Source organism: Temnothorax nylanderi, unplaced genomic scaffold (assembly GCF_030848795.1).
Source record: "Temnothorax nylanderi isolate EJ_2023f unplaced genomic scaffold, tnyl_v1.0 TNYL_tig0025_pilon, whole genome shotgun sequence".
Lineage (NCBI taxonomy): Eukaryota > Metazoa > Arthropoda > Insecta > Hymenoptera > Formicidae > Temnothorax > Temnothorax nylanderi.
The window spans coordinates 1,457,782-1,474,921 of record NW_027249087.1 but is presented as its reverse complement, the minus strand read 5'-3'; the positions used below and the strand labels follow the sequence as shown (position 1 = coordinate 1,474,921).

Here is a 17,140-nt window from a genome sequence, read left to right as displayed (position 1 = left end):
CGTGACTACTTATTGTGAATACCGATTCCTCACGAGTCGTCTGCTCCTCCATTCGCCAGAGCTCACGAATTTTGTGTATTCAATGAAAGCTCTTATCGATTTAGGAATTTGGAATAGAAATCGCGCGAAGATTGTATATAGGAATTTAATAATTTTTATAATTATTTTTATACATGTAATCTCTTGTATCTCAGTTATTGAAAGATAATTTTAAAATATTCGCGTATATTCTATGATACATACATAGACAAGAATGTCACAAAATGTATATTTTTACATTTACATTTTTTACATTTCTAATTATAATGTAATATGGACCGAGGGGCATCTATTGTTTGTCAATTGTGTTGACCTGCCGGTTAATGTTTAGAAACGCCGATACCTCGTTCGATCTCTGTCTTATCTTAATATTTCATTTCTACATTCAATAATGAACGGTAAGCTATTTTATAACATAACGTAATAGAAATTTCATTTCCAATTAAGAGGATTACCATCAAAGCGATTCTGTTTGATATTTTCGAGTATATTTTATTTTGACCCCTATTCTTGCCCAACGTTTTGATAGACAACAGTAACGAGAGAAAGAACGTTTCTACGTGCGTGTGAGAATCTCGTGCGATCATCAGTTATTGTTCTGCGGATGAGATTGTGGGAAGAAATATTGCGCTGGAATGGTGTAACGCAACTGACAACCTGCTACCTTAGAAGAACACGTGTGCACATATAGTCTATTTTCCACGTCAAAGTGTTTCACCGGTTACAATCACTGAGAGTACAACGAGAGATTATTGAATAAGTTAATTGAATTAATATCTGATAATTCAACAATTAATCCAGTATTGATGGCATGCACAATATTGAAGACGTTCTTCAGATTATATATTATATCACGTACAACGAAGTCTATATAGTTGCTAATTTTTATTTACAATATTTTGAATCATTCTTCCGCTCGCGTAAATTATTTCTATCATCATATGAATTGGTTGGTTAATTTACCTTCAAATCGCACAGGATGTACATCGGCGTAAAGCTCTGATCGATAAACTGACCGTGCACATATCGCTGCTCCGGATTTATGCCATGAATAATTTGTGTAATCATATAATTAATTGGTCACGGCCATTAAGTACGAAATTCTAAGAACCGTAATAAGTGTAATAAAAACAATATGCGAGAGGTACACATAATATGGCTCATAATATATGTCAATACTGTGTGTTAAATTACCTCTTCCACATATCGCGACGCATATCGTTCTCTCGCTGTTGAATACAGCAATAGATCAATACAGGTCGCAAAAATCGTTTATACGAACCGCGTTAATTTAATTAGTTCTGCAAATATGATAATTGCCACGCGTTGCTCAACGTGACACGTTCATTAACACGCTTGAAACATTAGTATATAAATTTTCGCGTATACCATACTAAATTTATCTTGTGATCTGATTTATATACTTGTCTTCGATCAAAATTTTTTTTATCATTTTGAACGTAACAAGTTCAGTTCTTCTCTTGATGGATGAGCTAATGCGTTTATAAATATTCATCTATAATGCAAAAGAAAATATAAAATGTTATGCGGTGTCCAATGATTCAAAATATATAGAGCCTCAAAGTATTATTAGTAGAATAAGTCAGTCATTTTCAGACTTTGCACGTTACACTGGAAGTTTTATGTAAATGATAATGATTTTTTGCCAAAGTTACGTTTACTTCAAGAGTTAATTGGCTAATGAGATTTTGTTAACAATTTATATTTTTAACATCCAATTCACTGTAAACAAAATGTGTTTATGTTTATATGTACCTATATATAGTGTATGGTGTCAACTTCATTAAGCCACTGTTAGTCTTGCCAAAGGAATATTGCAAATTATAGCGTACGATCGTGATGTACAAAGCGTTGATAGATCGTACGATCGCGTAGAAAATTCGATTAGGTCAACGTCAAATCGAAAGGCAAACGACCGGGAATGATTTGTTGCACAAACGAACTGCTCATTCGACGGTTCTATGAAAACTAGTGGAAACGCGCGGTCTGATAAACTTTAGAAGCAAGCAAAAATTCTCTGCCGGAGGTTTCAACCGATCAAATCGATAATCACCGGTGCTGCATTGAAAGGCAAATTAATAGTCGACAGAGGGATGAGATGTGCGCGAACGAGGGAAACGGGGCAACTATTAACCCCTTGCTTTCCATACTGGCAGTAGGTCGACAGTTACTTCCGCTTGTTTTTCTGTGTAATTGGATAGAACGATAGAACACGATGCATGCATAGAAGTCCGCATAAATCAGTGCGGTTGAAAGAGAACGTCTTATATATTTTTTTCTATACATATATGTATCAATGTATGTGTGCGCGCGCGCGTGATCTTAAGTATCTTATGAATACGGCGAATGAGCACAATTGTCTGTATCAGACTATCATTTTGCGAAATGACATCTTAATTCATTTTTCCTCCTTTATTCACGTTTCTCTTTAAAGAAGTCCTTTTCTGGGCAATACAAAAAACATGTAATCGCGAGAAAGAAAAGTATAAGGAGCAGGTAAATTTTTCACAACGCTTGCCCGTTTACTCGCGCGAGGGCTAACATTTTCGGGCGTGTGGGTCACGCGGAGGCGAGGAAGTGGAGCAAGTAGTGTAGGCGCGCGGGCGGTCGGACTTTTTCGCGCGAGGATCACCCCCCTCTCGCCCTCTCGCTCGCTCGTAACGCGCTAGCGTTAACGTTAGCGCTATTCGCGAGCGAGCGAGCGAGCAGGCGAACAGGCCGCGATCGGAGGCGGGTACACGGTCGTGGCGTTCCCCTCTCCGTCTCGCGGCTAGCGCGCCAAGTGGGGACGGCGCAGGCGCTGTATCTCCCCCGGCCCTCGCCGCTCGAGTGCCGACGTTCCCCGCCGCCGCCACTGCCACCGCCACCGCCGCCGATGCTGCCGCCACCGCCGCCGCTGCTGCTGCTGCCGCCGCTGCCGCCGCCGCCGCCGCCGCCACATGCCCCTCTCCCCCCAGCCCCCCTTCCCCCGCCCCGCGCCGAGAGCGCAGTGTCGCGTCGAACCTCTCGCAGAGCGCGTCGCACGTCCGAGTACCGGCCGCCGCCCGTCATCAGTAGTCGCCGTACCGCGCAGCCACGTAACCTCTCACCTTCTTAGTTTTTAGTAGTCGGTAGTGAGGAGAGTGCGGAGAGCGAGAGAAAGAGATCGAGATCGAGAGAGAGAGAGAGAGGGAAGGAGAAAAGTAATTGGCGAAGGGAGACCAAGGGAAGAGAGTAAATATCGGAGTCAAAAAGAGCGAGCGAGAGGTCGACAGCCTTTTTCCCTCGTGTATTCTATTAGTCGTCGTCGTCATCGTCCTCGTACACGTCCTCCTCGTCGTTGTCGTCGTCATCCTTGCCGCCGCCGTCGTTGTCGTCGTCGTTGTCATCGTCGTCATCCGGCACGACACAAGCGCGGGTATCCTGACCCTCAAACCCGTTTCGCATACCTCCTGCGCCGTCAATAATCGCGCTCTCGTCACAGTGCCGCGCGATTATCAGCGAAACGCACCACCCTCCGTAATCGGAGTGACCGACAGGTAGATAGAGCGAGAGAGAGAGAGAGAAAGAGGGAGAGACAGAGGGAGAGAGAGAGACAGAGATAGAGACAGAAAGGAAGACGGAAGTAGTCGCGAGAGGAAGCTCCGAAACGTAGTTGGAGCGCCGGCACAACTGGAGCAAATTCCGAGGGAAGTCTCGCGCGTGTCGTGACACCACCCCCTTCGTACGTCACGAGCTTTGCCGCGACGACGCTCGCCGCTGCCGTCGGCGACGAGATTACCGTCGCGAGCACCGACGACGAGGCCACCATCCGCGACCGAGCGCAACATTATCCACAACAACACCAGACAGCGGAGCAAACTTTCATCGAGCGCCGTCGCTAACACCCCGGGCACACCGTGAGTCTCGCGACGACGACGACAACGAGCAATCGTGCGCCGCGCGCTGCTATGGAGCCCCAGAACCAGGAGATCGTAGCGAGCGGTTCGCCCGCCGAGGTGCCGAACGATCCAGGGTACGAAGGAAATGAGCGAACGCGAAGAGGCGCGGAAGTTGTCGCCGTCCACCACGTGAACGGCAGCCTCCGTTTACAACTCCCGGGCAACCACGAAACGTTCCACTACATCGACCATCAACGATCGACCACACGAGAGAGAACGGATAGAGAGGGTGGGAGGGAGGGAGGGAGGGAGGAGAGAGAGAGAGAGAGAAAGAGAGTGAGAGAGAGGGAGAGAGAGAGAGAGGAAGAGAATGAGCGAGAGAAAGAGAGCGAGTGCACGAGAGGACGTATGCATGCGTGAATGCGTGGGAGAGTGTGAAAGGAGAAAGACGGGGTGGGAAACGACGGGCGGGAAAATGGAGCGCTTTCGTTCTCAGTGCGTTGATACCGCGCGGCGATCGCTCGTCCTTGGAAAAGCTTGTGTTTCTGTTATCCTGCCCCCGTGTCAGTGCTCTGGTTTAACGTCGGTCGCTTCCCAAACGCGGCTGGATCGCGTTACCTTGCTATGATTTCGAATCGATCGGTTGGTTAGCCATTCGACGACGATGCCGAAATGCCCGTCGTGAATCACGCGATGGAAATACGCATGGTGTTTATGTTTGCCGGGCGCGTGAATATGCGTGCCTCTCCTCGGACCGGTGGCGCCTTCTTTCAGAGTTTGGTACATACCCCCGTGTCGACGGGGGCGGATGGGAACCCGGGGTGGGGGAGAGAGTCGGATGAATGGAAGGAAGGAGGGAGGGTGAGGAGATGCTGCCACCTTCGAATCTGCCCGTCAGCCCGACGCATTTCGCAGACTCGCGAAAAGAACGCGAAATACTTGAAATATTGCACGCGAAGACACCACGCCTCGTGATGGCCACGTGGTGAATTGATTCTTCCGGACGAAATAACGCGTGGTCTTGTCACGTGATTGCCCGAATAATGGCGCACAGGGACCGGTACTCCTCCATAAGCGACGTGTAGTGTTCTTGAATTGGATTTTAAGATTTACCTTGCGATTAGTAGTTTTTAGTTGGATTAGTTTAATGTCAAGTATATTTGATACTTGAGATTTGATAAGGAACGCGATGTTTAGCTTTAGTTGTGGTTGACAAACTAATTACATCTCTGACTAAAGCGATAGTGGGGTAGCCGATCGATTCTATTCGTTGGATTGTTCGTATCCGGTTAAAATAGCTTGTTGACGATTGTTTGAGACAATACATGATAGTTTTGTACAATGTCGGTGACTAAGGAATTGATTAGACTACGTCTCTGATTATGACTGTGAAATAACAAATCGATTAGTATTGTCCGATGAGATCTTTAATGCATTTGGCTTGGTTTTGTTCGTGACTGATAAATTGATTAAATTATGTTACTGAACGTTACTAGCGCAAGATACGCAATTGATCAATATTCGTTAGATCGTTCGATTTAATATTTATCCAACGGCGTTTGATTTTGTTTAACGATATGATTGAACCTTCAATTATAGTAACGGTCACGAGTAGTGAGGTGTTCTTCTTCGAAAATGTATTTGCGTGTTGTCGTTATTTGTTCGGTTACTTCTTATATGAAAGAAATTATGAATTTTAAATTTTTCACAGTATTTTTTGCCACTGCATATTTCGCGCTGTTTCGTCTTTAAGGTTATTGAGAAAACGCAGTAATGCTCATGTTCTGAGTAACTCCAGATAAGGCACACACCCAGAAATGTACTTATAAGAGATTATAAATATATATTTGAATTTATTAAATACTCTGACTTCTTTAAATTACATTTCTTTGATAATTGAAGCACGTTTGACACGATTTCTTTCACAAATTAGGAAGTATATTTGGATGCAAGTTCTAATTTCGTATTTAATTAAAGATTAATTTCGAAACGAATTGTATTCACAAGAAAATGGACATAACTGTGCTGTCATGGTTCGTGTAGCCTTTAGTTCGTGTCCCATTGTTAGTTACTTAAATACTTAATAAAATTTGGCACATTTGCTTTTCAAATTGATGTTAAATGTACTCTAAAGTATACATTTCGAGATAATTTAAATGAGAATACAATACTCTGAAACTCTACATGTTTAATTGCATGTTCAAATTTCTGAAGAAGATTTGGAATATGATACCTTCTCTCTTTTGTGTGCAGATGCAGATGTATAAATATAAGTATGATTTAATGTCTGACTATAGGATTTTATGGTAGTATGGTAAATAGTATGGTAAAATATCGTAATGTTGATTGTATATTTTGTGTAGGTTGTATTGACATATAAATGAATTAAGATAAAATTCTTTAAACGAAGTTACACAATAACCGAGATAACATTTCAATTATTTTTCTCTTAAAAAAGATAGATTGTTTTCATTAAAGAATTGAAATGTTAAGTGACACTGACATTAATGATAAATGATATTGAGAATATCTAATTGCTATATTAAGATAATTATCTATGGATACACAGTTTTAGATTTCTCACGGTGATCGCGAGCTAGGAAATGGTAGCCCACTTTGATTCTTCCAATTGGGAAGCTCTAGATGGATAGGCGGATAGAGGTAGAGATGCAGTGAGAAAGGGCGGGAGAAGTGGCGGCGGGAGGGGCAAACGCGCGTGGGAGGAAGATGGCTATATCGTGGCTCGGAAAATCGATGTTCAAATGCGCCACCACGTGATTACGTCCACCAAGCGGGAGCGTTATCTCACCGTGTAATAATGCGAGGCGCGATTATTTGCGACGACGATGATGAAGAGCGAGCAGTAGTGGGGATCCGCTCCTCATCCGCGAGGTGGAAGGAGGGGGGGGGGGACGAGATCATGAATGAAAAGGATGGGAGGTCGTTTCCTTATCGACGCACGCTGACGGATACTTAAGCCGGCTAATTAATGACGCGTACGTGGATCGATTATGGTCACTGCCTGTCGTGCGGGAAGCGTAATTCGTTTCCTCGGAGATTACGCTAGCCGGTGCAGCCGGTGCAGCCGGGTCTTTCGGGATCGGCTCGATTATTCGCGGAGCGATTCGTGTCGCATTTGCGGCCTATCTAAAAAGGCTCAGGTGTCGTCGTTTTTTATCGTCCAACGTCCTTGATAGGGAAAAGTCTTCATCTCGAGCTCTTTATGACACTGGAATCCTTGTAAAGCCGTTAGCGAATGCATATCGTTCTTTCGTATGGATAGTCAACAATCACGCGGATCGTTCATCGATCTGTAAAAGAGATAACAGATTTTCCGCTGTGGAATGGTGATCGATAAGCGACACGTGTTCGAGTGACTGTTTCTCGATGGAAAAGTTTCGAACGTAATTAATATTATCGTCAAAATTTCCTGAATTTTTGTATTCTGTTTAATTCAGGACTTAAATTGTAAAACTTTCTGAAAGGATCTGCAGACGCGAGAATTTTTTTATATCAATTCGGTTTGTATCAAAATAATGATTGTTAAGTTAGTTAGTGAGCAGGCTAAATTTTTCACCTAAAACGTCGTATATTATTTACATCTAATTCCATGTATTATGGATATTTGTTATTTTTTCCGTCAATCCATATCGATAGTGGATTTCGAGAGAGATAAGATACCAATCGCGCGGTTTCTTCTGATGGCGGCGCAAATTCGAGACTGATGGAATCTCCCAATGCGTGAAAAAGAAAGTATTGGTTGGTTGATCGATTGGATCAATCATGTGTATGTGATTCGATGTGTGGAACGTGCGAAAAGGAAAGGGGATGTGAAATGAAGGTGCCGGTCCGAGAAGAAGTCGCGTAGCTCGCGTTCCGTTCGCGATCGGAAGATCCAATCTTCGGGCGCGTCGCGACGAAAACGTGTTCGCGATAAAAAAAAAAAAGAAAAACGGGTGTTGTTCGATTGTTGATGTGTGGTGACACCTGCCGCCAAGGACGGGAGACTGCGCAGGGGGTTGCAAAATAGTACCGGAAGTTACCCTCTGCCGGCAGTCTCCCCGCGTCCGCTTCCTCTTCCGCCAACGACCCGCGACTGGACGGCGAGCCTGATGGAATCGTCTTTCTTTTCTAGGAAAATGTTCATCGGCGGTCTATCTTGGCAGACCAGTCCAGGTATGTGGAAAAAGACATAATAGCGTAATCGAATCGCATTGACAATCATTTGCGATGGATGCCAACGGTGGCACCCATCCGGCCAGGAAGTCCCGTTTGCGAGAACGTCGGTCTGACCATCACGAGCATTATCTCCTTCCGTGCGTCTTCACGGTTATTATTTATACTGATTTATATGTCGACATGCATTTCTCTCACGAGTTGCTGGGCATCGTCGAGGGGTATCATTATTAAGAAGTTGAAAAGCTGCTTTTTTTATGAGAGAAATGTCATTATTAACGGGAATCTGACTAATGGACACTTGACGACTGAATTTCTCTTTAACGAAGTTTGATGCCATTATGTGTTGCACAGCTTACTTCCATTGTTAAATATTAATCGGCGGTTAAGCCGATATAATAAAATTTGTATTGAAATGAAAACCATATTTTATATAAAAAGTATATCTCAACAATACCTATATTATATAAAAAGTATATCTCAACAATACCTTTTTATATAAAGCTAAAAATTTTATTGCGAAATATTTTAAAAAAGTTTTTCAAAACTTTTGTTGTGTTAAAAAAAATTGGTGCCATTTGTAAAGAAAAATTCTGAGATATTGTAACAGACAGTTGTGGTGAATTTCGACGGTGATTTAAAAGTTTTTGTGATTGACTGCTTTGTAGTTTATTCCTTTATTCTATGGCGGAAAATATTGTCGAAAAATATCACATATAAAAAGTTGGAAAATACGTATTCTAAAATTTTGGAAAATAGAAGGTTTTTGTATTTCCTACTGTTTTACAACTTGACATATTTCTTTATTTTATGACAGAGAGAACATTACTATACGTCATCTCTGCTACCTTTTTATGTAAGAAGAGAAATATTATACGTGTGTGAAAAATGGTAGAACTTAATGTCAAGTTCTGCGCGTTGTAGGATGCCGTCTATATTTTTATAAATTTATACAACGTCTTGTATAAAGGCTAAAAGATGATGTCCGTTGAGATCTGTGATCTCAAACTACGATATATAAAAATCTTTGTATTATCTATGGCTTTATATTTTTCCGCGCAAAACATCTGTGTAACCATTTAAAAAACAATGTCTCTTTGATATTGAAGAAACGAGATATGAAACGAGAAAGAGTTCGAATAAAGAGCTGGAACTCGGTTCTATTCTCAGTTCTATCATAATATGTATCGAGAAGTATTGTATACAAGAAATGGATGGAAATTAATCAATCAATTTTTGTGTATATAACATCATTTAGATTTAGATTTTCGCAAATTTATCAGATCCGTTTTACAAACTAATAATGATATGATTTGTTGACATACTTTGATGTTACAAGCAATGAAATACAGACAGTTCTGTATTATCTTTTTAGTATTATGTATTATCTTACAAGTTTCTTTTGTTATCATTCAAAGCAAATAATTGAAACATACCTCTAAGTTATTGAAGAAGCATCATGAGAAACAAGGAAAACTTCCAACAGATCCTCAATTTTCTTCTTCTGTTCTCTAACATATATACGATAAATAACGATACGTCGCGCTAATGATACCGCATAGAGGAAGCTCATTACGAAATGGATGAACGGAGATGCTTGGAAACTGTGGTCGTACTTAACAGCGCATATTTATGGTGATCATTCGCGGCTTTTTCGCGATATCTAATCAGATGGTGTTCGCGCGCGTATACTATATACTAATCTTATTTATTCTCGTCACCCACATTCGCGTTATGTTTATTGAAGATGTTACCAAAGATCTCGGTAAGGGCTATATTTTGCCACTTTGATATTTATAATTTACATGGCACAGAACTATTTCAGATAAAAATCTTCACCTAAAGATAATTGATTGACAACAAATATATTTATAATGCGTAATTTTTATAACAAAGAAATGAGTAATAATGATGTTATACATATCGAATACAATTATTATTTATTATTAATACAATTATTATTATAAATAATAAATAATAATATTATATTATTTTTTAAACGTTTTATGTTTACGATATGTAACCATCTTATTATAGAATTTTAAATGTATAATATATAATACACAATTTCTCTGTCGTTCTTCCTCCTTTGTTCTCTTTCTTCGAGAGATACGACAACGTGTCGCTCGTTTTCGTACCGTTCTTCAGCAATGGGTTCGTTCCAAGGAGAGCTTCTTACTGAAAGAATACGAGTAGCGAACTCATTAGCGTTATTTGCCGTTGTTGCGTAAGTCGTGCCTCCATCTCTCTCTCTCTCTCTCTCTCGTTTCTCGCCAGCTCGCTTGTTCCATGGTTCACTTTCCGCACTACAATTCGCTCTTTCTCTGCAAGCCATTTACAGGATGTAGACGAATAACTTTTATAAACTTTGTGGGCGCGTAGGACGTTGGTATAACACGTAACTTTTCGAGCGAAACGTGGGGCCCGCGAAACCCCATGTTGAGCGTTCTAAGGCGATAAAAGCTGCTGGTCTAACATGAATCAGCAGATCAACTTTCGTTTAATTTACACTCGTGCCGTCATGTTTTGAAAAGGTTGTGTACTAAATTACATGAAAATGAGGTCAGTAACCAAAGCTCTCTCACCATCAGATTTTACGTCTTATAGAGCAAAATGGAGCTCATGGAGAATCCGTGTATCGTTCTCAAAGTTACTTGCATTGAATAAGTTGCTTGTGTATTATATACATTCACGAAGTTTGTAAATTATCCGTTTACATTCCACATAATTGGAAGACGCGCGTTTCACGGTGTTGAGGTTTCTGCCTTCTCTCTTACTTCTCTCTCTTTTGTATTAAATACTTTGTTTAGTTTTTGGAATAAGGTCAATCGAGCTAGGCGCGTTAGTTGTTTTGTTATTACTTTATTGGATTATGCCTTGTGAGACAATACATTATATATAACTTTTTAATTGTTGTGCTTTGTCCGCCACATTACGATAATTTTACGGTGCGTGCAATAAGGTAACTAATAGGTTTTTCACGATTCTCTATTTAATAATACAATTTATTAGAATTATTATACACATAAAACGTCGTTATAAATTCCGCAATATTTATTTAAACATTTTCAAGCTCAGAGAATTCTCTGAAGCAACAATAACGAAACATGAACCACGAAAGGGATAAATATCTTTCGGAGGTATTGAACAATTATAGCGATTTTACATAAGTGAAACTTTAATAAATCACGCGCGATCTCTCTTGATATATACGTGAGAAATATGATACATAATAAGCGAAAGTGTATATGTAAAATTTGTGCGTTATTCTTTTTACTCTGAATCGACAATATGATATCCGGTTCCGGAAAAACCAATAGCCGCTGGAATAATATTTTCCTTGGTGTATTTGAATGATACCGTGGCTCGACTACATAATACTAGTACTGTCCGAATTGTCGTTTAAATTCTTTGCAGCAAAAAATATGAAGCATGAAATATAAATTTTTTGTAAAATTTATCCATAATGATAATTGTGTAATTTAGCGAGGAGAGAGACATTTCTTATTTATAACTTTCCTAGTTGATCTATCTTATGTTAGTTCATAGAAAAAAGTTTATCTTATTTTGTCCTTTTCGTTTGATAAAATATTTTATACATTTATATGATTGAATTTATTTTGTCCATTACGCAATAGATTAATTCACGAACGATTCTAAATAATCAAGATATTACCCTATTTACTTTTGTAAAATGCAATTCCTATTAACGCAATGTAGGTATTCTTCGTCAATGTGATTGATTTCACCTCAAATTAACAGAGAGATATTCACTCATGGGATAGGTAAATCGAAGCTAATGCCGCGTTTAATTAATCATATGTGTAACATTAACGCGTGATTTCCGGAATGATTTAATGATTAACACATAATGATTAACGATATATGTATGTTTTACTATCTATCTTATTGTACCAGGCGTTAAAATAAAACATTAAGTATCACATAAATTTCGGTTAAGAGCATTGTGAAATTTGCGGCTTACGGTATGAGCGTATTTTCTAACGAGCGCCACGACATCTTCGGCGATCTAAACATTAGACTGACGCTTTGGGACTGGTCCAGAGGTTGTGGAAACAATGTACACACTACTCAGGGCTTACAAGCACGCGTCAGTTTACGCCTGATTTTCGTCAGTCTCGCCGAGAATTAGTGTAGGAGGTTTATAACAACCGCTATATAGGTAGCTAAGAATTTACTGCTTGAACACAAACGCGTTCTCGATACCGAGCAGCTCATGTTCTTATCTCGTTAATTTTCTCGGAAATTTTGCTAGCTACTTAATTAAAAGATGTACAGGTAATATAACACAGAAGGCGTGACATATTTGCTTTCGTTTTATATGTAAATTTTAATAAAATAAAATCGGATGTAATTTTTTTCAAATGTAGGAAACATTATCGATATATTTTTATTATAAATGATTGAAAGTCTATCAATAGATTCTAATTAATTAAATTTCAGACAGACATGTAGATAACAAAATTTTATTGCTTATTTGATTGTAAACAGATTTCGCGTTATTGCAATGTTTTAGAGGATTTGTTAACAAAGATTATCAAAGACACGTATCGCAACGTTAAAAAGCAACATTTAATCGAATTATGCAAACAAATTAATTTTTTAATCGCTCAAAGAATCTATAATACAAATGAATGAAACGCGAATTTAAGGTGTTTTGATTCTTTTTATCGCATTTCTCTCGTAATTTATTTACGATACACGTTTGGCAAAATGGTTTTCGAAATTATTTATAATAAATTTTCATTGAACAATTTTCTGAATAAAAAGTAAATGTGACAAATACGAGATTAGAGGTTAGCAACAATCTTTTTGCCTTTTTGCGATTCACGATAATGGTATGCCAAACATGAGCGAGCACACTATCGACTCTCGCAGCAAATCGATCGCAAAGTGCGGACGAGCGAAACCTCTGACGTTTCCCTGTCGTCGTCGTCGTCGTCGTCGTCGTCGTCGTCGTCGTCGTCGTCGTCGTCGTCGTCGTCGTCGTCGTCGTCGTCGTCGTCGTCGTCGTCGTCCTCTTTGTCGTCGTCATCCTCGTTGTCGTTGTCGTCTTCGTTCTCTTCGTCGTCGTCGTCGTCGTCGTCGTTGTGGTTGTTTCCTCCGCTACCGTCCGTTTCGTCGTCGTCGTCGTCGTGGTAGTGTCTGATGCAATCGAGCGCAACAGACTTTACTCTCGACTCTCTCGCTATTTTTAAACGTAATTGCACCCGGCCGTTTTAATGGGCGACCAGGCATAGTGACGGAGATAGAGCCGCGAGCCGACACGGAAAAATAACGGCAAAAATTTGCCGACAAATTTCACCGGGCACGTTAACCCGCGAACTTCGGATGAGAAGACATTAAACATTAGCGCTACTGCCCGTGGAAATGATGCTTTAGTAATTCAGAGTAGGAAGGCCTCAATCGATCTTTCACCACTGAGGATCTATATTTGATACGAACAAATGCATCTCTTTTAGATGAAATTTCCACAAAAAGTATCATCATAGATTATTTCTTGAAAGAGATACTCATTATGTACGATACTGTAGCTTGTATATATTTGACCAGAGAAGCTTCCATTCGATTTGCAAATGTCGATCGCATTTTCCTCGGTACTTCCAAGATGACTGGATTGATTTTTAATTATTGTGAATTATGCATTTTGCGATAAGATCACAATAATAAAGTTCGTCATGCGCCACTTCGCGTGCGAGAGTTTATGTGGGGCGAAACGAGACGTCCGTCGATTAGTCACAGAATACCGACGTCGTCATCCCTAAACAACGCCAATTAGTACCACTCTAGAGCGGATTATAAATAGTACGGTTAGGTAGGTCTGGGTTGAATTGGACGGGCTTTACGTTGCGTATTAACGCGGATGACGCATTTCGTATGGATATATGTGTCTGTCCCATTCGACGTATTTTTAAGATAATTTCAACAAGTGCGTAGTAACTCAATTGCGCCGATGATGTTGAACGAATTTAATTGAATTAATGCTCAGACAAAATTATTTTTCAACTGCTCAAAAGAAGATCCGTAAATGAATGAAAATGCGTGGAACTTAGGATGCTTCTGTGCCATATTTCTTCTTTCAGAATTTATTTACATTATTGTGATGCACGTTTGCAAAATGGAATTTGAAATTTACTTATAATAATTTTTTATTGGACGATTCAATATAATTACATTTAGTGAAGTTATATGTGTATTATTTATTTTAACTATTTTAGCGATTCATAAATATTGAACGATTTTATATCGTAGCAATAGTGCTTTTAAATAGCATGACAGTCGTCAACAACTGCGACTGTAAAGTTTCATTGCTCTTTACAATTGCAGGGAAATTCAAAATATCGATGAACAAAATAAATATCCTCCCTTTTATTTTCCTGAAATATTAACGCAAGTCGTAGTTTGTTTTGATCAGGCGCGCGGGCAAATGTTATTTCCGCAATATTTTACCAAAATATGCAGCCCGATGTGGTATAGCAAATTTTGGCCGGAGCACTCGTGAACGAATACATGAACTGTCGAGGCATCAGAAATATTATTCGCAGATGGATATCGTTTACAATTTAGCGGGTGCTTTAATAAATATTTTTTACCTCGCGGCGGTTTATCGTCACGTTTCCGTCATTGCCTTCATCGCCAGATGCTTTTCCTATAATATATGTATATTGATATTAATGCTTAAACATAGATCTAAAGAATATTTATTTTTTTAATAAAGCGGTAATATATTATTTTAAAGTTTTATGTTATTATGAATATCACATAAGTCGATAGTAGAACAAAATAGCTCTTTCCTTATACATGGAATAAGAGCTCTTTTCTACTCAAAGATAGATAAAGAAAAAGGAAAATAGAAAAAGAGCTGTGTGTTCTATATTCTTTCGATAATATATAATTTTATATTAATTACTTTTATCAAACCGTTCTCTACTTTCTACCAGATAAAACTGTTCATTGTTGTCCCGTGGAGGTAAAAATTTCGTTGCAAAAGGAGTTGCGAATTTATTCTAAAAGTTCCGAAGACGAGAATCTATGCGTGCGCACTCGAGAATTTCAGGATTTAAATATTCAAGAAACCAAATAAGATCTAAATAGTTTAAGAACTTCTCAAGTTTTATTTGCTATATAGTTTTACAGTTCCCGCTTCGTATCTTATTCGGAAACTGTCGATATTCCGATATTAAAACAAGTGTTCTTCTTAGTTCGATTCGTAGGCCAGTAGTCGAAAGAAATGACGGTAATTCCGGGACATCCTGTATATCCTGCAACACTTCCGCGCATAGAGGGAAGTTCGGAGGGAACGAACGGGTCGGCGGCGACGGTGAACGTGGTTTTGAATATGTATGCACCGGCAGTCGTTCGCACGGTCGACGAACACTCTTATCCGCGAGCATCTCGTTTTGCCGGCTCGCAGATCTCGAACAGAGGCGCCTTGTGCCGATACGCGTACGTTAGAAAGAATCTCATAACAGTCGGTGCCTCTTCCCTTATCGGGCAAGCCGTCGTCACGACCGTGCTTCTTTTTTTCCCCCCTCCCACTCATCCCCTCTTTCACTCTTCCCAACCTCATATGCGTCGACGAAAGATAAGCCGAAGCTTCTCAGAGATAAAAAAAAAGTATTACATGTAATCGGAAATTGCGAAAAGACTCTTAAATAGACGAGATATGCGTCATACAGATCGACGATTTATAAAATCGCGATGTCGCGTTAAAAAGACGGCAAACCAAATTCGATAAAGTCAATAGAAAAGCAAATATCTCGGCTTTTGGAATGGCGTTTCGTGCTTATTGATACAAAGTATCGCATAGTCGACTTTATGGATCGTAGATTAATTGTATTAGGTTTAATCGTATGATTAATTGTTGTTGAATATGTATAATGTATAATGCGGTATATATGGTCAAAGTGTGGCGTAAATATTTACTATGTGCTTGTCGCAGAGTTGACAAGTTAAGCGCCTGAAAGAGACATGCATGAATATTAGTTGCGACAAAAATATAAATATATATTAATACATAAATTCAGTTGCATACCACTTTTGTATTATTTGTAGTTATTAATGAATCTATAAAATTATAATATATATATACAATTGAAATATTCTTTTTATTTTATACTAATATATATTTATCGCTGACCTTTGGTATTCTGCTCTTTAAATAAGTCCAGATAAGCTATAAATGATAGCCATAAGCTGCTGAACAGAAGATATCGCATTATTTATTTTTTTATATTTAAAATTGATATCTATTATTTATATAATGCTTAATTTTCCTTTCATCTTTAAATATCAACGAATTCTCTCTTACAACTAATGCGGTATTGGAAAAATAGGACTTGACCTGCGTTACGATTTATTACAGCAATTCTTTGATTTGTTATCGGCCGTTTCGATCGAACACGGAAAATGGAATTTTAGAAGAGAAATAGCTTCGGGATAAAAACGTGTCATAAACCTTGAAAAAGAAACTAGCGTCCAGAATATTACCGTATAAATCTGAAAATAAAAAGAAAAAACATTTCCCTGCAGTTTTAATTAACTTAATTTCTGTTATTATAATTTAATTGAGATATACGAAGTTTTTTCAGTTACTGATATAATCTTCTTTTAGTTTTTTGTTATTATAAATTTATCTGATCAATTCACTTTCTCGCACGTTTACGTTTATATTTGATGCCTTTCGTGCTGGAATTAATGTAATGCACCATGGAGCGCGCCGTGCGCATCGTTGGAATTACATTGCTAGTGATGTCGCTTAATAATGTCATGATTTATCTCAAATAGCGCGCGATAATCTTCACAGTTGATATTTACAACACTTTCGTTTCACGAAATTGAAACGTTTGCATTCAAGTTACACCCGTTATTGCCTCGCATGCTCCAATTCGCTGTAGTGCCTCCACCGAGTGCATCGAGCATTTAAGCTGCATTACGATTTGTCCGACGTTATTTAGCGCAATCGTGATTTCTCCCAGATTGCACGTGGAGATTTTTACAATGCTTTTGCTTCACGAAACAGA

The 17,140-nt window shown here is 39.3% G+C and overlaps 1 protein-coding gene across 4 annotated transcripts in view; it reads left to right on the top strand.

Annotated features, from left to right (window-relative positions):
• Nucleotides 1-3,061: 3,061 nt before the first annotated feature.
• The window catches only part of Rbp6 (RNA-binding protein 6), a 598,496-nt gene continuing 584,417 nt past the window's right edge, over nucleotides 3,062-17,140 (top strand). For all 4 annotated transcript variants that reach the window (XM_071701376.1, XM_071701372.1, XM_071701373.1 and 1 more), the window contains exons 1-2: nucleotides 3,062-4,054; nucleotides 8,056-8,096. In XM_071701376.1, the coding sequence (XP_071557477.1) occupies nucleotides 3,990-4,054; nucleotides 8,056-8,096 (106 nt within the window). In that variant the 5' untranslated portion in view covers nucleotides 3,062-3,989. The remainder of the gene's footprint in view (nucleotides 4,055-8,055; nucleotides 8,097-17,140) is intronic.